This window comes from Camelus dromedarius, chromosome 20 (genome assembly GCF_036321535.1).
Source record: "Camelus dromedarius isolate mCamDro1 chromosome 20, mCamDro1.pat, whole genome shotgun sequence".
NCBI lineage: Eukaryota > Metazoa > Chordata > Mammalia > Artiodactyla > Camelidae > Camelus > Camelus dromedarius.
Window position 1 is genome coordinate 9,087,136 of NC_087455.1, and position 14,828 is coordinate 9,101,963.

Genomic DNA, 14,828 nt, shown 5'->3' on the forward strand with positions numbered 1-14,828 from the left:
CAGCTCCCTGAGAGCAGGAACCTTGTATGTCTTGTTCTGTTCTGTGTTCACTGAGCCTAGAATCGAGCCCGGTATGCAGTAGGTGCTCAGCAGTTAGTTGAGGATAAACAAACCTACCCTGAGTCAATCAGTACTTTACCATTTCCATGACACTGACTGCAGATAACAAATTTCCATCCACGAGGAACTCAGTTTCCATCTCTGTCTACCGCTTCAGTTCACCAGAACTCTCCACCAGCCGGCCCGCAATTTCCGGCAAGAGCCGGCCCCCCGCCCCCCCACCCCCGAGCCTGCGGGGCCCTGGCTCTGCTGGTTTGCTCATCTCCCTCCTCCTTCCAGTGAGGCGCATTGTGGTCTTTTTGTTTTTTAATTGTAACTGATAGATAACCCAGCTTTTAAAGGCCTCATCAAAAAGCCCATATTGGGTGTTCTGAATTTGGGGAGCTTTTAGAAAAAGCCCATTGGCAGGTCGGCACACCCGTGTGTCACGTGCCCCAGGTGCGCGTGTCCGTGCTCGGCCCCTCACCCAGCTCGCCTGTGCCCATGGTTTGGGCTTCTCGCCCCGTGTGCTCCAGGAGCTCGTGCTTCAGGAAGCGCTCTTTCCTGACATGTGACCTGGATACTGTGGAAATGCTGAACTGCCGTGTCCGGCTGCGTGGGGAGGCTTCCAGGGGAAGGGGACACTTGCAGCAGGTGTCGACAGTTCAGTTCCTGGTGAGACAAGGCGGGGGAAGAGCCACGGAGGGTGCAGCTCGGGCCCGCATCCGTCCCACCAGGCCCTTTCCGCCACCAGAGGCCCCCCCTCCAGGCCCTTCAGGAGTCCCCGGGGTCGTCCAGACAGATTTTGCCCCCAAATAGCATTCCACCGAAGGTCACAAATTTCCTGCAGATTTTCATACCACAAACCACAGATTACCCTTCTTTCAAGTGTCACTAACTTGTGCTTACTTGGTCTTTATTTCTGCATAAAGTTTACGGTGCCTCATAGACTCCATTGTCTACAGTTAAATTTACCAAATCTTTGCTTTCTGGCTTAGGAATCGTCACTTTTTTAGGTTTCCTTCATGTGGCTAAGCCGCAGGACTGGCAGCTGGCGTCTGTTTTGTTTTGGGTGGTTTTTGTTGGGACAAGGGGCATTTTTCACTAAGAAAGCAAAGTCACCCTTGTATGAGAGTGAGTTGGTGCCTCCAGACGGTGAGCCAGGAGCGGTCAGGCTTTGGAGGGCGTGGGCCCTGAGCAGTTCCTCTCACCGGCCACAGCCTCCCGCCTACCATCAGCCTCGAGGGGCAGAAACCAAAATCTGTCCTCACAGAAGTGCCGATTGTCCACGTCACAGACTGGTGGTCACTCACGAGCAACCCCAGAGGGTAATCTTGTGACCATCAGGTCCATCCTTTCTGAGTTGGTGTGTGTGCACATAGGTGACATGTTCCTAAAGGCATCTCCTGATGCAGGTCAGTAACAGGCCTCTCACCAGGCAGGTGACAGTGGCTCTGATCCCAGCCTTCGTGCTTTATGTTGTGTGATCACTGCTGGGTTTTATCCCTGCCTGACTCCCACTGACACTGGTCTGGAAGCCTAAAGGCAGGGGCCAGACTGTTATTAATAAAGTACAGGGGATATGGGATTCCGAGGCAGCATTTTATGGTGCCTGCAGGTTCCCTCTGTGAACCTGCGCTCTTCCCTAAACCTCCTGACTCTTCTCAGCCCTTGATATGAGGGCCTTTGGACCATCCGACATCAGGACCAGGGCTAGGGGGTCAAACACCAGAGATGAGGAGGTGGTGTAACACACACACTGAGCTCTCCCCAGGCCTCACCTACCCGCCCTGACACAGCACATGCCCACCGTGCTGAGGTACACCAAGTTCCCGAACTGCATTCCCTCCTCTAAGATCTGAGCCTCTGCTCGTCCACTCACTGGTATGAATGAATGCACAGTCATCCTTCAAGGTCTGCTCTCTGGGGACCTGCTTCAAAGAACGTCCCCAGTCGTGTTGTCACCCCCAGGCCTACTCTCCGTTCCTTCTAGCGAGGGGATTGTCACACAACGACTCTGGTTGCTTCTCTGTCTTGCCCAGGGCAGCATGAGTTCCTTACGAGGGCACGTGCTTCTGTGTGGACCTGGTGTCATCCTGCCTGGACTCTCAGCCATCTCTGCCACGTGGTAGCCCTGTGGCTCTCAGCAGTTATTCTTGAGTAGGTCCATACCTGCGACCTCAGTTTCTCTGGCTATAAAATGGGGCTAGTTAATAGTAAAACATCTCGTTCTAAACAACAGTTCCACAGAGTAGGAAATCTCGGGCCTTGCCTTTCAGGACCCCGCGATTCAGAAAGGTTGAATCACCCGCCCAAGTTCTCACAGCGGGTGGGTGTGATCCCGCGTGGTGGGAGAGCGCAGACCCTCACCTTGTCCGTGCTCCGCTGGGTTCTGCACGTGCCGGCCCAGTGATGCCCTTGGACGCTCCCCTTCTCGGCAGTTGTTTCTTTGCCCGTGAATGTGGAGACGGGGAAGGTAGCCCGGCAGGTGGGCGCCCTCCGCCCGGTGCGCCTCCTTGTCTGTCTACAGCACGGAGCCCTGGTGTGCAGGGAGGGCCACCCCGTGCTCTGTCCCTGCCAGAACCCAGTGTCCGCGGCACCCAGAATGGCCTGAGCATCACATTACTGAAGTCCTGCTACCGTGATGAATTCAGCCATCTGTCTGGGGAGGCTGCGAAGCCAGGCTTTTGGTCAGAAGACAGCTAGGCCTGTGGGCAAAGTTGGGTTTTGCAGGGAGTTTTGATTTTTGAAGTGGCTTGTCATTAAACCTCACCTTCAGAGATCACACAAGTTGTTTATAACCTGCTTTCTAACAGAGCAACACATATTTTAACACAATTTAATAAGGAAATGAGGATGAAGGGAGAATAAAGGTAGCAACGTAAGATAAAGTCCAGGAGTGTGATCTGTTCACAGAATGCATAACACGAGGTCACATACGGTGGCTGGAAATAGACCCAGGATCTGACCCTGAGGTTCTCAGTGGTGAGAGCAAAGGAGAAAATGCAGCCAGTCATCCAGTTCATGGTGGCCGTAGATTAAACCTCTTCTCACACGTGAGGTTCTTGTCATTCCTGTCCTAGAACCTCCATCCTGTGTCGGGGATTCAGAGAAGTGTTTGCAGTGCACATCCTGGGCCACCATCACGTGCACTGAACGAACTTTTGGGAAGCCCACGTTCTGATCCGTGTCCCACCGACTCCTGTCTAAGAGACCCTGGGGATCACTTGCAGTCCTTTGGCCGCTGGGATTTAAAGTTTTATAAGCTTCTTGTTTTCAATGTAGAGCAGATAGAGGATGAAAAACTACCCCGAATTGATTCACTGCTCATATTTCAAGGCCAGAACTTCAGGTGAAAAGGGTCAGTATTTGAAGTGCCTGATCCAAGGCGCCCGCCCCTACTTCCTGAAAGTAGTTTTGGCTTGTGGAACAGCCTTTGCTAGAGCCTTCCTACTCGTTCTTTTTCTTGGGTTTCCCGGTGTGTTTTCATGTCGGCTTCCCACCATGACCCCTGACCCCATTCCGCGTGCAGTTCCTGCCACGTGTAGATCGTTCCCCGTGTGCTAGGTGGTCTGCGCTCGTTCGTACGTTACTGTGTTTCGCTGCCGCAGCCATCCCCTGAGATCCAGACTGTCAGTGTCCCTGCTTTGCGGATGAGGAAGTTGAACACAGGGGTCAAGTGACTTGCATAAGCTCACAGGTCCAGTAACTTCAGAGCTGAGATTTGAACCCGTTTCTGAGTCGGAGGCTCACCCAGTTATCCATGGTTCCAGAAGACCCCAGAGTCTGTGTGCCAAGCACTGCCAGGTGGTGTCCCTCCCCCACCCCGCCCTCGTTCCACACTCTGGGCCACAGCTTCTGAGCTCTGGTGAGTGACCTCGAGTCTCAGCCCCTGCTCTTTGAATTGCCTGCCTTACGTCTGTCTCCAGCGTCCCCCCACCCCAACACACCTGTATGTGTCCCAGGGTCCTCCCCGAACTGCGCAGAGGGAGGAAAAAGGACTGAGCTGCTTCTGTGCTTTTGCTCCTCCGTCCAGCACTGTTTTATTTTGGGGGATTTTTTCGAGCCCCGCTTTTCTTCCTGGGCACGGCGGTGGCCTTTGCCTGGTTCTGAGAAAGGCGAGATACCTGGCCGCGGGGCTGAGGGTGCTCTCCTGCCCCGGTGTGTGAGAGGCCGGGCTGTGGGTGCGGGAGTGGGTACCTCGGCTCTGCGGCCCTGTCTTCACTCTGCAGCCCATGGAGACCGCTCCGGGCCTGGCGCTGGGCTGGAGAGCGGGGCTGCGGAGGGGATCAGGGGAACAGGGCAGAGCCCTCGTCTGCGACATACTCACCCACTGAGTAAATAAACCATCATCGTTTCTGCTGCGTTGCATCCGAGAGCTGGGAATGACAGTTACCATTCATGTCAAGCTCCCCGTGGTCCAGCACTGCTTCCCACACGCCGTGGTTTCCCTCATGATGCTTGCGCCCATCTAGCAGAGGGGGTGCTGTTGTTCCCATTTTATAGACGAGGGGACTGAGGCTTCGTAGGAAGAACAGTGCAATCAAAATTCACGCCTGCTGGTCAGCGATACAACTGGAATTCAAAACCAGACTTGTCTGACTCTAAAATCTGCACCCTGACCATCCTCTGTGATCAGTGGTTGTAGGCTCGCAAGGGGGAGGGAGTGACCGAGTCTGGCTAGGGAAGAATTCTCAAAAAGTGACTTCAGAGGTGCTCTTTGAAGGTTGCAAAGACATTAACCACAGTGGGAGGGATAGGTGTTCCTGGGAGAAGGAACAGAGTGGGCAAGGTTATGGAGGCATGAAAACACACGGTGTCTTTGGAGAACAGCCAGAGGAGAGGGTTAAATGAGGACGCACGACACTTGGGCAGTGAGTGTCAGCTCACCTGTGTGACAGCAGAGTGTGGACTTTTGTAGCCCTGTTGGTTTTGCTTTCAGTCTCAAGCATAGTAGGGTTAAGAATCACTGGTTTGGGGTGTTTTCTGCCTGGAAAGGGAATTAGCAGAGGCAACACTTTACTCCCCTAACAGAGACATTTCTTTGTCATTCTGGTTGTTATGGCCCATTTAAGTCTGAAAGTATGGGATTTGATATCCAGCCCTGAAGACTCATGTTGGGATCTGTGTAGAAAAGAGATGCCTGCCTTAAAGGGGGATGTCGTGAGAGGCTACCAGAGACGTCCTTCGGTATTAAGTCACAGACTCTGGAAATCTACTGATGGCTAGGAGGAGAGTCTTATCAAAATAAAGCTAAATGTGAACGTCTTCGGCCCTAGTAAAGCCAGTTGAGCTTGTTTCTTCTTGTCTCAATGTCCTCGAGTTAGCAGACGTTCTGTCCCAGAGTCCCATCTTAGCACCCTGCCAGCCTCTCCCTGTCCAGTAGGTTAGTGGGACTGGGGTGGGAGGGGAGAGTGTGGTCATTTAGCACAGACCCTGGAGGCGGGCTGCCTGGCCTTCTATCCCAGCTCTGACCCTTGCCACCTGCTTGACCTTGGGCTTGGCTTTACTTCTTTGTTTCTTATATAAACTGGAAGGCAGTCATACTATGTATCTCACAGACGTTAATGACCATGAGGTACTTAGCACAGTACTTCACTCACAGTAAGTCCTCAATACACAATAGTTGCTGTTGTTAATGTTGTTGGGGGTGTCACGATGGGTTAATGAAAAGCGCATGCGCTTGTGTACAGGGCTTCTAGGTACATCGTGCAGCCGTGTGACCTGCAGCCATTGGTCCACATGACCTCACCTCCCCATCTTTCAAATGAGGAGGGGACAGGTTCCCCCTGCTGTGTCGGGGCGCCTGTGGGTGCAGTGGGCGTTGATCCAGGTCCTTGCTTGGCCCCGCCTCTTCACCCTCCCCTCAGCCAGCCCATCAGTGGCCCCCACCCCCGGGAGGTACTGCTGGCATCCAGGAAGGGGAGGGGGCCTCTGCCAGAGGAGGAGCACTTGGAGTGTCCAGGGCAGTCTCTGGGAGCGCGGGCGGGAGAAGAGAGTGGCACCCCAGCGACAGCACTGCCCTGCGGGTTCCCGGGCTGCCTGGCGCTTAAGCTCCTCCAGTGTGGACTGAGAGGAAGAGCCCCCTTTGATTCTGTCCAATCTCCCTGCCTCTCCTGGACAAGTGCACGGATCTGGCCTTGCTGCTCCCCTGCTGGAAAGTGCTTCAGGGTCCAGGGCCCCCCAGAGACCACGTTTCCTGCCCCTCTGACCCAGGAGCTTTAGACACTGCTTCCTCCTCGTTTTCACAGCACCCGGCCCAGTTCAACACCTGTCTCCCTCCTCGTGACCAGTACAGCTCGTGCGTGTGCCCCTCGCAGGCCAAATCACAAACTCTGCACAGCAGCAGTGTTTTATTTGCTTCCGTGCCTCCTGCTCCACTGTTGTGCCTTGCACGTAGTAGCTGATGAATAAACGTTCATGTCTGAATGAAAGATGAGTAAGTGCTGAGGGCCTTGCCAGCAGATGGCCAGCTGCCATCACCCTGCTGAGTACTGGTGTCCACGCGCGCGTGCGTGCACACGCGCACACCCCCTGTGGGTTGTGTGCTTCTTCTGAGTCTGGTTCCTTGGTTCCCAGTGGCGGTGCTCCGGCGTGGGACCCTTGGGTGAACTTGGAATCTTGCTCTTCTCCCCACCCCCCCGACCTGTGACCTTGGAGGCCTTCCAGGGAGCAGGCCACCCATCATTTTAACATTTAATAGCAGCAAAAGCATCGTCAAGGCCCAAGCCAGGGCTTCGTTTTGCTTTGTTGTAATGTCAGAAATGCACAGTGCTCCAGCGCGAGTCTTCTCAATTCCTTTCTGGAATCCGAAGGTTCTGCCTAACCTTGTGTCCCCACATTCCGGTTCCTGTCTGAAAATGCAGCTTTTCACGTTTGACTTTTCCCCCTAGGTAACGACGTGGGTCCATCGTCATCCAGTAAGACCGCAAACAAGTTTGAGGGCCTGTCCCAGCAGTCGAGGTGAGCTGTCTCTGGCGTCCTCTCCCGGGGGGCTTGCAGTGGCCGGGGACAGAGTTACAGAAACGGGTTTGCGTAGCCGTCTGCTCCGGGCCACTGTGATTGTGACGAGAACTGAGTGTGGCCCCATTTGCACTGCCCCATCCCAGGCAGTCCCTGCAGCCGGGCAGGGTCTGCAGACTGCGCTTCTGATGAGCACCACCATCCTCCATCCAGGTTCCGGGGGAACAGACCTCACTTCCATGTGGGTCACAGAGTTCGCCAGAATGAGTTTTTATTGTTCATTTTTCAATTAAGTCATGTTGTTCTGTTACTTTCTCTCTTGACTCCATCCTGCAGACTTGGGAATAAAAAGATAATCCTCAGGGAAACCCAATTGCCTTGAGATTTTCAAACATAAAAATATGATTCTTTTCACGGTCCCTATTTGTAAGGTTTTTCAGGCTAGGCTAAAAGGGTGGGGAGCAAGGGGTGTCCTTTTCCTCCCTCCCCTCACTGAAGTGAGATGCTTTGGAAGATCTTCTGTGGGCATCGTACTAAGTCCCATCGCAGAGGGTTTTCTCCAGAGGTGGATCCAGATGAGGACACAGGAGCCACTTCCCGACCCACAAGCTCAGGGGATGGAGTCAGCTGGCGCGTGGGGTTTGTTTTCCAGAGTTTATCAAAGCCAAAAACAACATCCTCGTTTCTTTCAATGCCGCCGTCTTATTTAGTCTTTACGACCCTGCGAGGGAGCCCAATCACTGTTCCCCTCAGTTTTACGAGGGTTCAGAGGACACGGAGCCCCAAGCGGTTCAGTGGCAGCAGATGGCAGAGGTGGTTCTCCAGGTGCTGAGTCCCAGTGCCTGGCCCCCTGGGCCTGCCATTAGCCCTCAACACCCCATCACCCTGCCCTGGGGACTCTAACCCCCGCCAGTGGTCTTCCTCCAGAGGAGGGGGAGTGGCTTGCAGGGAGAAAGTGCCCACAAGATGTTTTTTACATGGAATCAAGCCCCCCACACCCACACATACATGTGTGTACACACACCAGCAGCAGCATAGGAGGAGGCCCAGGCCCACGCACACGTGGGTCCACCCGGGGCCTCCTGGGTGAGGCATTTCTGAGCCTCTGGCTTGGCCTCAGTAACTTGGTTACCACTGAGCTCGCGGCCGTGATTGGCAGGTGTGCTTCCTTGAGAAGATGCTAAGGCAGAAACTCACACTCCAGAGATGTTCAAAGCAGCCTCTCATGTTCACAGTGTCTAGTTCAGTAGGGGCTTTATCTCTGCAGTCGTCGCTTCCGGTAGCCCCAGGGCGGTAGGATTTCAGGGGAGCTGGAAAAAGAGCAGTTAAGACCATGGGTGGTTTGTGGGCCAGGGTGGAAGTACATGCATTCCGTCTTCCTTGTTGGACTCTGTTTCCTGTTTGGGTGGTTTGGCTTTTCCTGTCCTTTTAAATGCAGTTAGGATGGGAAGAAGGGGGCAAAGCCAGTTCTGAGGCCATCACAAGACAGAAGAGGATAAACGAGGTAACAAAAGGGACTCTTGGCAGATACGAGTCCGGCGCTTGGCTGCTGTTGCTGTTTGGGTCTGCGGTGCTCCTGGTGTCCCTGAGAATAGTTAGAGCCTCTGGTTAAAGGAAAAGGGTGGGTTCCAGCTAAGAGATGCCACATGCAGCGCTCAGCGCTGGCCTTTCAGTGGTGACGGGTGTGGGGATTCACACGATTGTCCGACGACTTGGGGCAGCTTCTGGGCTTTTCCGTCTGCTCATTACAAGTCATCCAAAAGGCAGGAAAAAGCTCAGGGAGAGTCCGGAGGCCTGACACCCAAGCTGTTTGTTCTGGTGCAAGGAGACGATGAGGGGTCGGGAGTAACAGAGCTGGGTCCGAATTTCCAGCTCCGCCACTGACCAGCCTGGGGGCCGTCTGCCCATCGCTGAAGCTGCGGAGGCTCTGGTTTCGTCCTGTGAAAACGGAGATGCAGGAGTCACACTGTGGGCCCTTATGAGATAAGTTCCTTGTGGGTGGTGCGCAGGGGCCACAGCCTGCAGCGAGCCAGGTGCTCTTCTAAGCCTCCGGGGAGAGGTTTCAAGAGGAGGAGTTAGGCATTATCATTTAGCGGGTTGACTGTTTTGGGGTTTCATTTTTGCTTTTGTTTTGCTTTTCCCCTTTATTTGTTCCTTCACAGCTAGGCAAACTTTGAATTAGGGAAAATAGAAAATAAACTTTGAGAGAAATTTTGAAAGCATTTTTAGATAGATAATTCTGTACACTTCTATGGTTTCCTTGAATAATCCATCTCTATTAATTTTTGGCACTTTGAGATCCTAAATGATTCTTATTTATTAACTAGCACCGGTTCTGCAAAGACTGCCCTTGGCCCAAGAGTTCTTCCTAAACTACCTCAGAAAGGTAAGATTCACCTTTTTCATATTTGCATGTAATTAGAGTGGCCCTGTTCCCGCCAAGGGGACAGGGCCGTCTGTCTCTTTTGGTCACTACTCTGTCCCCGATGCTCAGAGCAGCACCTGGCACGTGGAAGATGCCTACTTAATCTTTGTTCAGTGAAGAAAAATATGAGCTCAAATTCTGTGATTAACCAAATACCAAACTTTTCCTTGAAAAACACAGTGCCTTTTCAGAAGATACAGGGTTAGAATCCCCAGATACTGTTTCTTCTCCTGCACACATGATCAGAGAGGCCTAGGACCCAGGACCACCTCTGCCACTTACTAGCCCTGTGGCCCGGGCAGGGGACTCAGGCTTCACTAAGCCACAGATTCCTCCCCTGTAAATGGGGCCAGGACACCTACCTCACCAGGTTTCGTAAGGACATTATAAGATCATGCTTCAGAAAGTCTGGATTTTGCTGACTGCCATCCCCGTGTGGTCATTTAACATGTTCCTCTCTCCTCTGTCGGTTGGAAGTTGGACCAAGAGACCTGATCAGATGTAAGTTCAGGCTTTTAGCAAGACTTCTTCCCAAGTGGTGCTGTGTTCCTCTCTCAAGAGGGACATGCCATCCGATTGTCTCTCTTTGGGTGACGCTGGCAACTGCTGACATTCAAAGCCAAGATCCATTCATGTATCCTCAGTTGAAACCACCCCCACGCAGCCATGGGCCAGTGGTCAGGCTGGGCCGTTGCCGTACTCAGCTGGTCCGCAGCTTTTGGTCCCAGCTGGTAGGTCTTTCTCACTGAAACACTCTGCACTTGGCCTGTGGGCGCCGTCCTGTCCTTACAGCACAGACAGTCCCTGCTGCCCTCCCGTGCTGGCCCCTCCGCCTGTCCTCAGCCTCTAGAGGTTGGCTGGGTCTTGGTCACCTCTCTTCTGAAGCTGCCCTCACTCCCTAGGGGGCCCACCTTGGCATCTCCACATCTGTATATCCAGCCCGGGTGTCCCTCCATAATCTAAGCTCACGCATCACAGCCGGTGTAACATCCCTGCTCAGGTGTCTTATAGGCTTCTCAGACTGAGGTTCTGAATGCACGTCTGCTACTGTTCCCTGTCTGTTACAGGCAGTATCGTCAAGGTCCAGGAGTTTGGGCCTTAAAACCTATGCGAGAAGCTCAGCTCCGTCCCTCCTCACATGCCCCACCCCCGTGCCTCCACACATACTGTTGGCTCTCCCTTCGTTATATCTTAAAGTCCAGACACTTCTCACCATGTCCACGGCTCTCGTGTGGTCTAAGTGACCATCATCCCTTGTCTGGACTATTGCAGCCTCTTTCCTGATCTGCCTTCCTCCACCGTGGCCCTGCAGTCTTTTCTCAGCAGAGCAGCCAGGGTGATCTGTGTTAAGTCGGGTCACTCCTGTCCCTCCCATCCAGTGGTTCCGTCTCACCTGGGCAAAAAGAAGCATCCCCAGGTGTGTTTCTGAGCCTCCTCAGCTGGAGGCAGGGGGCATCTGTGATGTCGAGAGGGAGGGAGCAGCAGCTCCTTCTCCTGTCCTCCCCTCCCCCCTGCCCTCTCCCCATGGACTGTCCTGGCCACCCTTCACTCTTTCTCTCTCCCAAGCATCACCCATTTTTTAAATCCTTTGGACACCTTTTAAAAGGCTTAATTAAAGCTTTCTCAGCTGGAGACTCAGACTGCTGCACAGAGCCATTTTTTTACTGAGTTGTAAAGGGCAATGTTATAGAACCTGAACAAAGTCACCATAATTCTGGACTGTGTACAGCTTCCTGGTCCCTTCCATCCTTCCATAGTTGTCACCACGATGCGGCCTGGTTTTCCCACTCGGCATTTGAGCATACGTACTTTTCCCGGGTTCATGAGCGCTTCGTGAGTGTGGGTAGGCTGCGTGCTCTTCTTCCTTTACTCGGCATCTCCTTTGTTGGAAATGTGGGCTGGGAGTGTGAGGGCTCTTCCCTCCTCTGCCTCCTCCTCCTCCTCCTCAGTTACGTCCTTAGAGTCCTTTCTTGAGACCAGAACCGTCGTAGCCGCGGGGAGGGTGGCTCAGCGGTCCCCATCCCGGGTTGCTTTGCAAAGTGCTGTGTCCGTTTGTTTCCGTCTGGTCCTGCCTGCGTGAACCAGCTGCACCATAACCTCCCAGGCCTTCGCAGGGGGTGGAATGGTTTTGCTCTTGGTGTGCCTGACTCCAGCAGTCTACTCTGTAGAGTCCAGCCTGGGGGAGAAATTTGCTTGTCCGCCCTTCAAAGGTAAGAATGCAGATCAGAAAGGACTTTTAATTAGAGAGGGAAAGCACAAAATCAGCCGGGAAATAAAATAGCCAGAGATTGAGCAGGCTTCCCTAGAGGAGAGCCTGTCTCCTTTCTTATTTCTTCTACTTATAAAAATAGTATATATTCATTCCAGAAGATTTTAAAAATACAGATAAGCAAAAAGAGGAAAATATAAACCACTTGAAATCTTACCACCCAAGACAATTTGGTTTGTCCTTTCAGTCTTTTTCCTGTGCTTTTTCAAAGTTACTATTTAAGCTGATTTTTGTTGCATGATAAATCAAGAACATTTTCCATGACATAAATTACATAACAGCATGACTTTTACTGGCTGCATATTATTCCACTGACTGATATGGTGACATGATAAGCAGTCCTTCCTCTTCCACAGTCACCCAGTTCATGGTTTTTTCTATGACACAATGCTATGCTCAGCTGCAGCACTGGCATCTTGGTGCCTGGCTTTGATCCCTTTTTGAGATAAATTCCTACAATCGGATTTGCATGTTTTGAGGGTTTGGGCTGCCCAGCATTTATAGTTCCTGTTCCCCCTGAGGGTGGCTCACAGTTAGGCTTTCCAAGCCCACTGCCTCAGGGACTCCCCCAGCCTCTCTCTCACCACTGCAAGCCTCAGACTTTTGTTTACCCCAGCTTCCAACTTCCACGGGAGGAATCTGATCCACCTACTGTCACTTTGTGAGCCAAGCCACATCGGCCGAAGCTCAGGGGCCAGCCAGGGAGCAGGATGCCCTTAAATTTGATTTCCTTAGGAGAAGACATGGCTGGATGGGCCACGAGCAGAAACAGCTGCAGGACAGCTTGTGACAATTTATGATACTGGGGTTTGTCGTTTCTTTCTTATTTAAAAATAAAATTTTAAGAATATCTTTCTGAATGTGTTGTATTTTGAGAATAAAATTCTCAGTTTGACTCACTCAGTGTGCCTTAGTCAGCCGTGTCCTCACTGAGCACATACTATGTCCCTGAGGAGTCCTGGCCTCAAGCAACCTTGCCTCACAAGAAAGATAATACTGTGATAAAATACGTAGAGCCTGCTAGGTCCTATTGGCAAATTCTTTGCATATATCAACTTATGTTTTAGAGATAAGGAAGATGAGGCACAGAGAGGTTGTATTATCTGCTCAGGGTGACACAGCTAGTAAGTGGTGGAGCCCGACTTGGAAACATTTCCTCAAGGTCCCAAGTTCCACTGGATAGCGCTGTGCAAAGAGCTCTGGGGATGGTTGGACAAATTGCAGAATCTCAGCGCCATGGAGTCCCACACAGCCGTTAAAGAGGAGAAGGAGGAACTGACTTAGAATTCTCTCAAACATATTAATTGGGAAAAAAGCCAAAAAAAGTTGCAGACAGTGTATGTATTATAATTCCACTTATGGTTAAGAGGGAATTCATAAGCACACGCATGTGTATCACCAAAAAGGAACAGAGTTTACCTCAAAGGGGTGGAGGGTGAGGGTGGTGAGAGGAGAAACCTTTTACCTCTTACATGGTGCACGAATCATATAAAATGTGGGGCATTAATAATAAATTTTGATACCACTTTAGAATGGAATAGAATGCAACATTTAAAATTAGGTACCGCTAGTGAAGAATTATTATTAGTGTGGCAAATACTCTTGCTAAAATAATGTATAGATAAAAGTAGATAAATGTTTTATTTATGGAAAACAAAAGACATACAGAAGAAAATAATATCAAAATATTTTAAATGGCTACACTTAGGTGATAGACTTATGGAAAATTTTTCCTTTAACTCTTTACTTATCAATTTTCTGTAATCTGTTTATATTTTTTTATTGAAGTGTCTTTGATTTACAGTGTTGTGCTAGTTTCTGGTGTACAACATAGTGATTCAGTTGTACACACACATATACATATACTTTTTCAAATTCTTTTTCATTTTAGGTTATTGACTATAGTTCCCTGTGCTATCCAGTAGGACTTTGTTGCTCATCTACTTCATATATAGTCATTTGTATCTGCTAATCCCAAACTCCTAATTTACCCCTCCCGCACCATTCCCATTTGGTAACCATGAGTTTGTTTTCTACCTCTGTGAGTCTGTTTCTGTTCTATAGATAAATTCATTTGTATCATTTTTTTAGATTCCACATATAAGTGATATCATATACTTGTCTTTCTCTGTCTGTCTTAACTTCGATTAACAGAGTAATCTCTGGGCCCATCCATGTTGCTGTAAGGCATGAAATCATTTGTTGTAAGGTTGATGCCTCCCAGCCTTCCACCTTGCATTTAAAAAAAAAAAACAGGCTGTCCGTGCGGGGTCTGGGCTGGGCGCTGCGTCCGGGGCGCTCACCCTGGGTTGGTTCTCTTCCGCATGACCACGAAGGAGGGCAGCCCTCCCCCCAGCACATCTCCTTCCAGTGACCCCCTCTTTGTGCTTACTACCTCCAGTGGCACTAAGGAAAACAGAAACCAGCCATCATCTCTCCCTTGACAAATCCAGCATCCCACCTGAAATCTTCCAGAAATCGTCACAGTTGGCAGAGTTACCGCAAAAGCCACCACCTGGAGACCTGCCCCCAAAGCCCACAGAACTGGCTCCCAAGCCCCAGATTGGAGACTTGCCACCTAAGCCAGGAGAGCTGCCCCCCAAGCCGCAGCTTGGTGACCTGCCCCCCAAGCCCCAGCTATCAGACTTGCCTCCCAAGCCACAGATGAAGGACCTGCCACCCAAGCCGCAGCTGGGAGACCTGCTGGCCAAACCCCAGACGGGAGACGCCTCGCCCAAGGCTCAGCCGCCCGAGCTCACCCCCAAGTCACACCCAGCGGAGCTGTCCTCGCTCGTCCAGAGGCAAGCCTCCGAAGACGCCAGTGACCTCACGCCCACCCTGCCAGAGACCCCTGTGCCGCTACCCAGGAAGATCAACACGGTGGGTGGGCACCGGGCCTGGGGGTCAGGAACCGGGCTGTGGACTCGCAGACGGGCCCAGGGCCTGCCTTCCCTGTGACGGCAGGACCTCGGCCTCTTATGTTCCCTGACCTCAGTTTCCTTGCATACAGCACGGAACCAGGCCAGTGTCTGAGTTCATGGGCGATCACACGCAGTGACGAACGAGCAGTGCCCAGTAAACACTAAGCAAGGGGTCACTCTTGTCCAGGAAGCTGAGAGTCACAGGAGAGCA

The 14,828-nt window shown here is 51.8% G+C and overlaps 1 protein-coding gene across 5 annotated transcripts in view; it reads left to right on the top strand.

Moving 5' to 3' along the window:
- Positions 1-14,828, top strand: part of ASAP1 (ArfGAP with SH3 domain, ankyrin repeat and PH domain 1) — a 313,187-nt gene that overhangs the window by 292,225 nt on the left and 6,134 nt on the right. For all 5 annotated transcript variants that reach the window (XM_064476843.1, XM_064476844.1, XM_064476839.1 and 2 more), the window contains 3 exons: positions 6,933-7,002; positions 9,330-9,388; positions 14,098-14,576. In XM_064476843.1, coding sequence (XP_064332913.1) covers positions 6,933-7,002; positions 9,330-9,388; positions 14,098-14,576 — 608 coding nt within the window. The remainder of the gene's footprint in view (positions 1-6,932; positions 7,003-9,329; positions 9,389-14,097; positions 14,577-14,828) is intronic.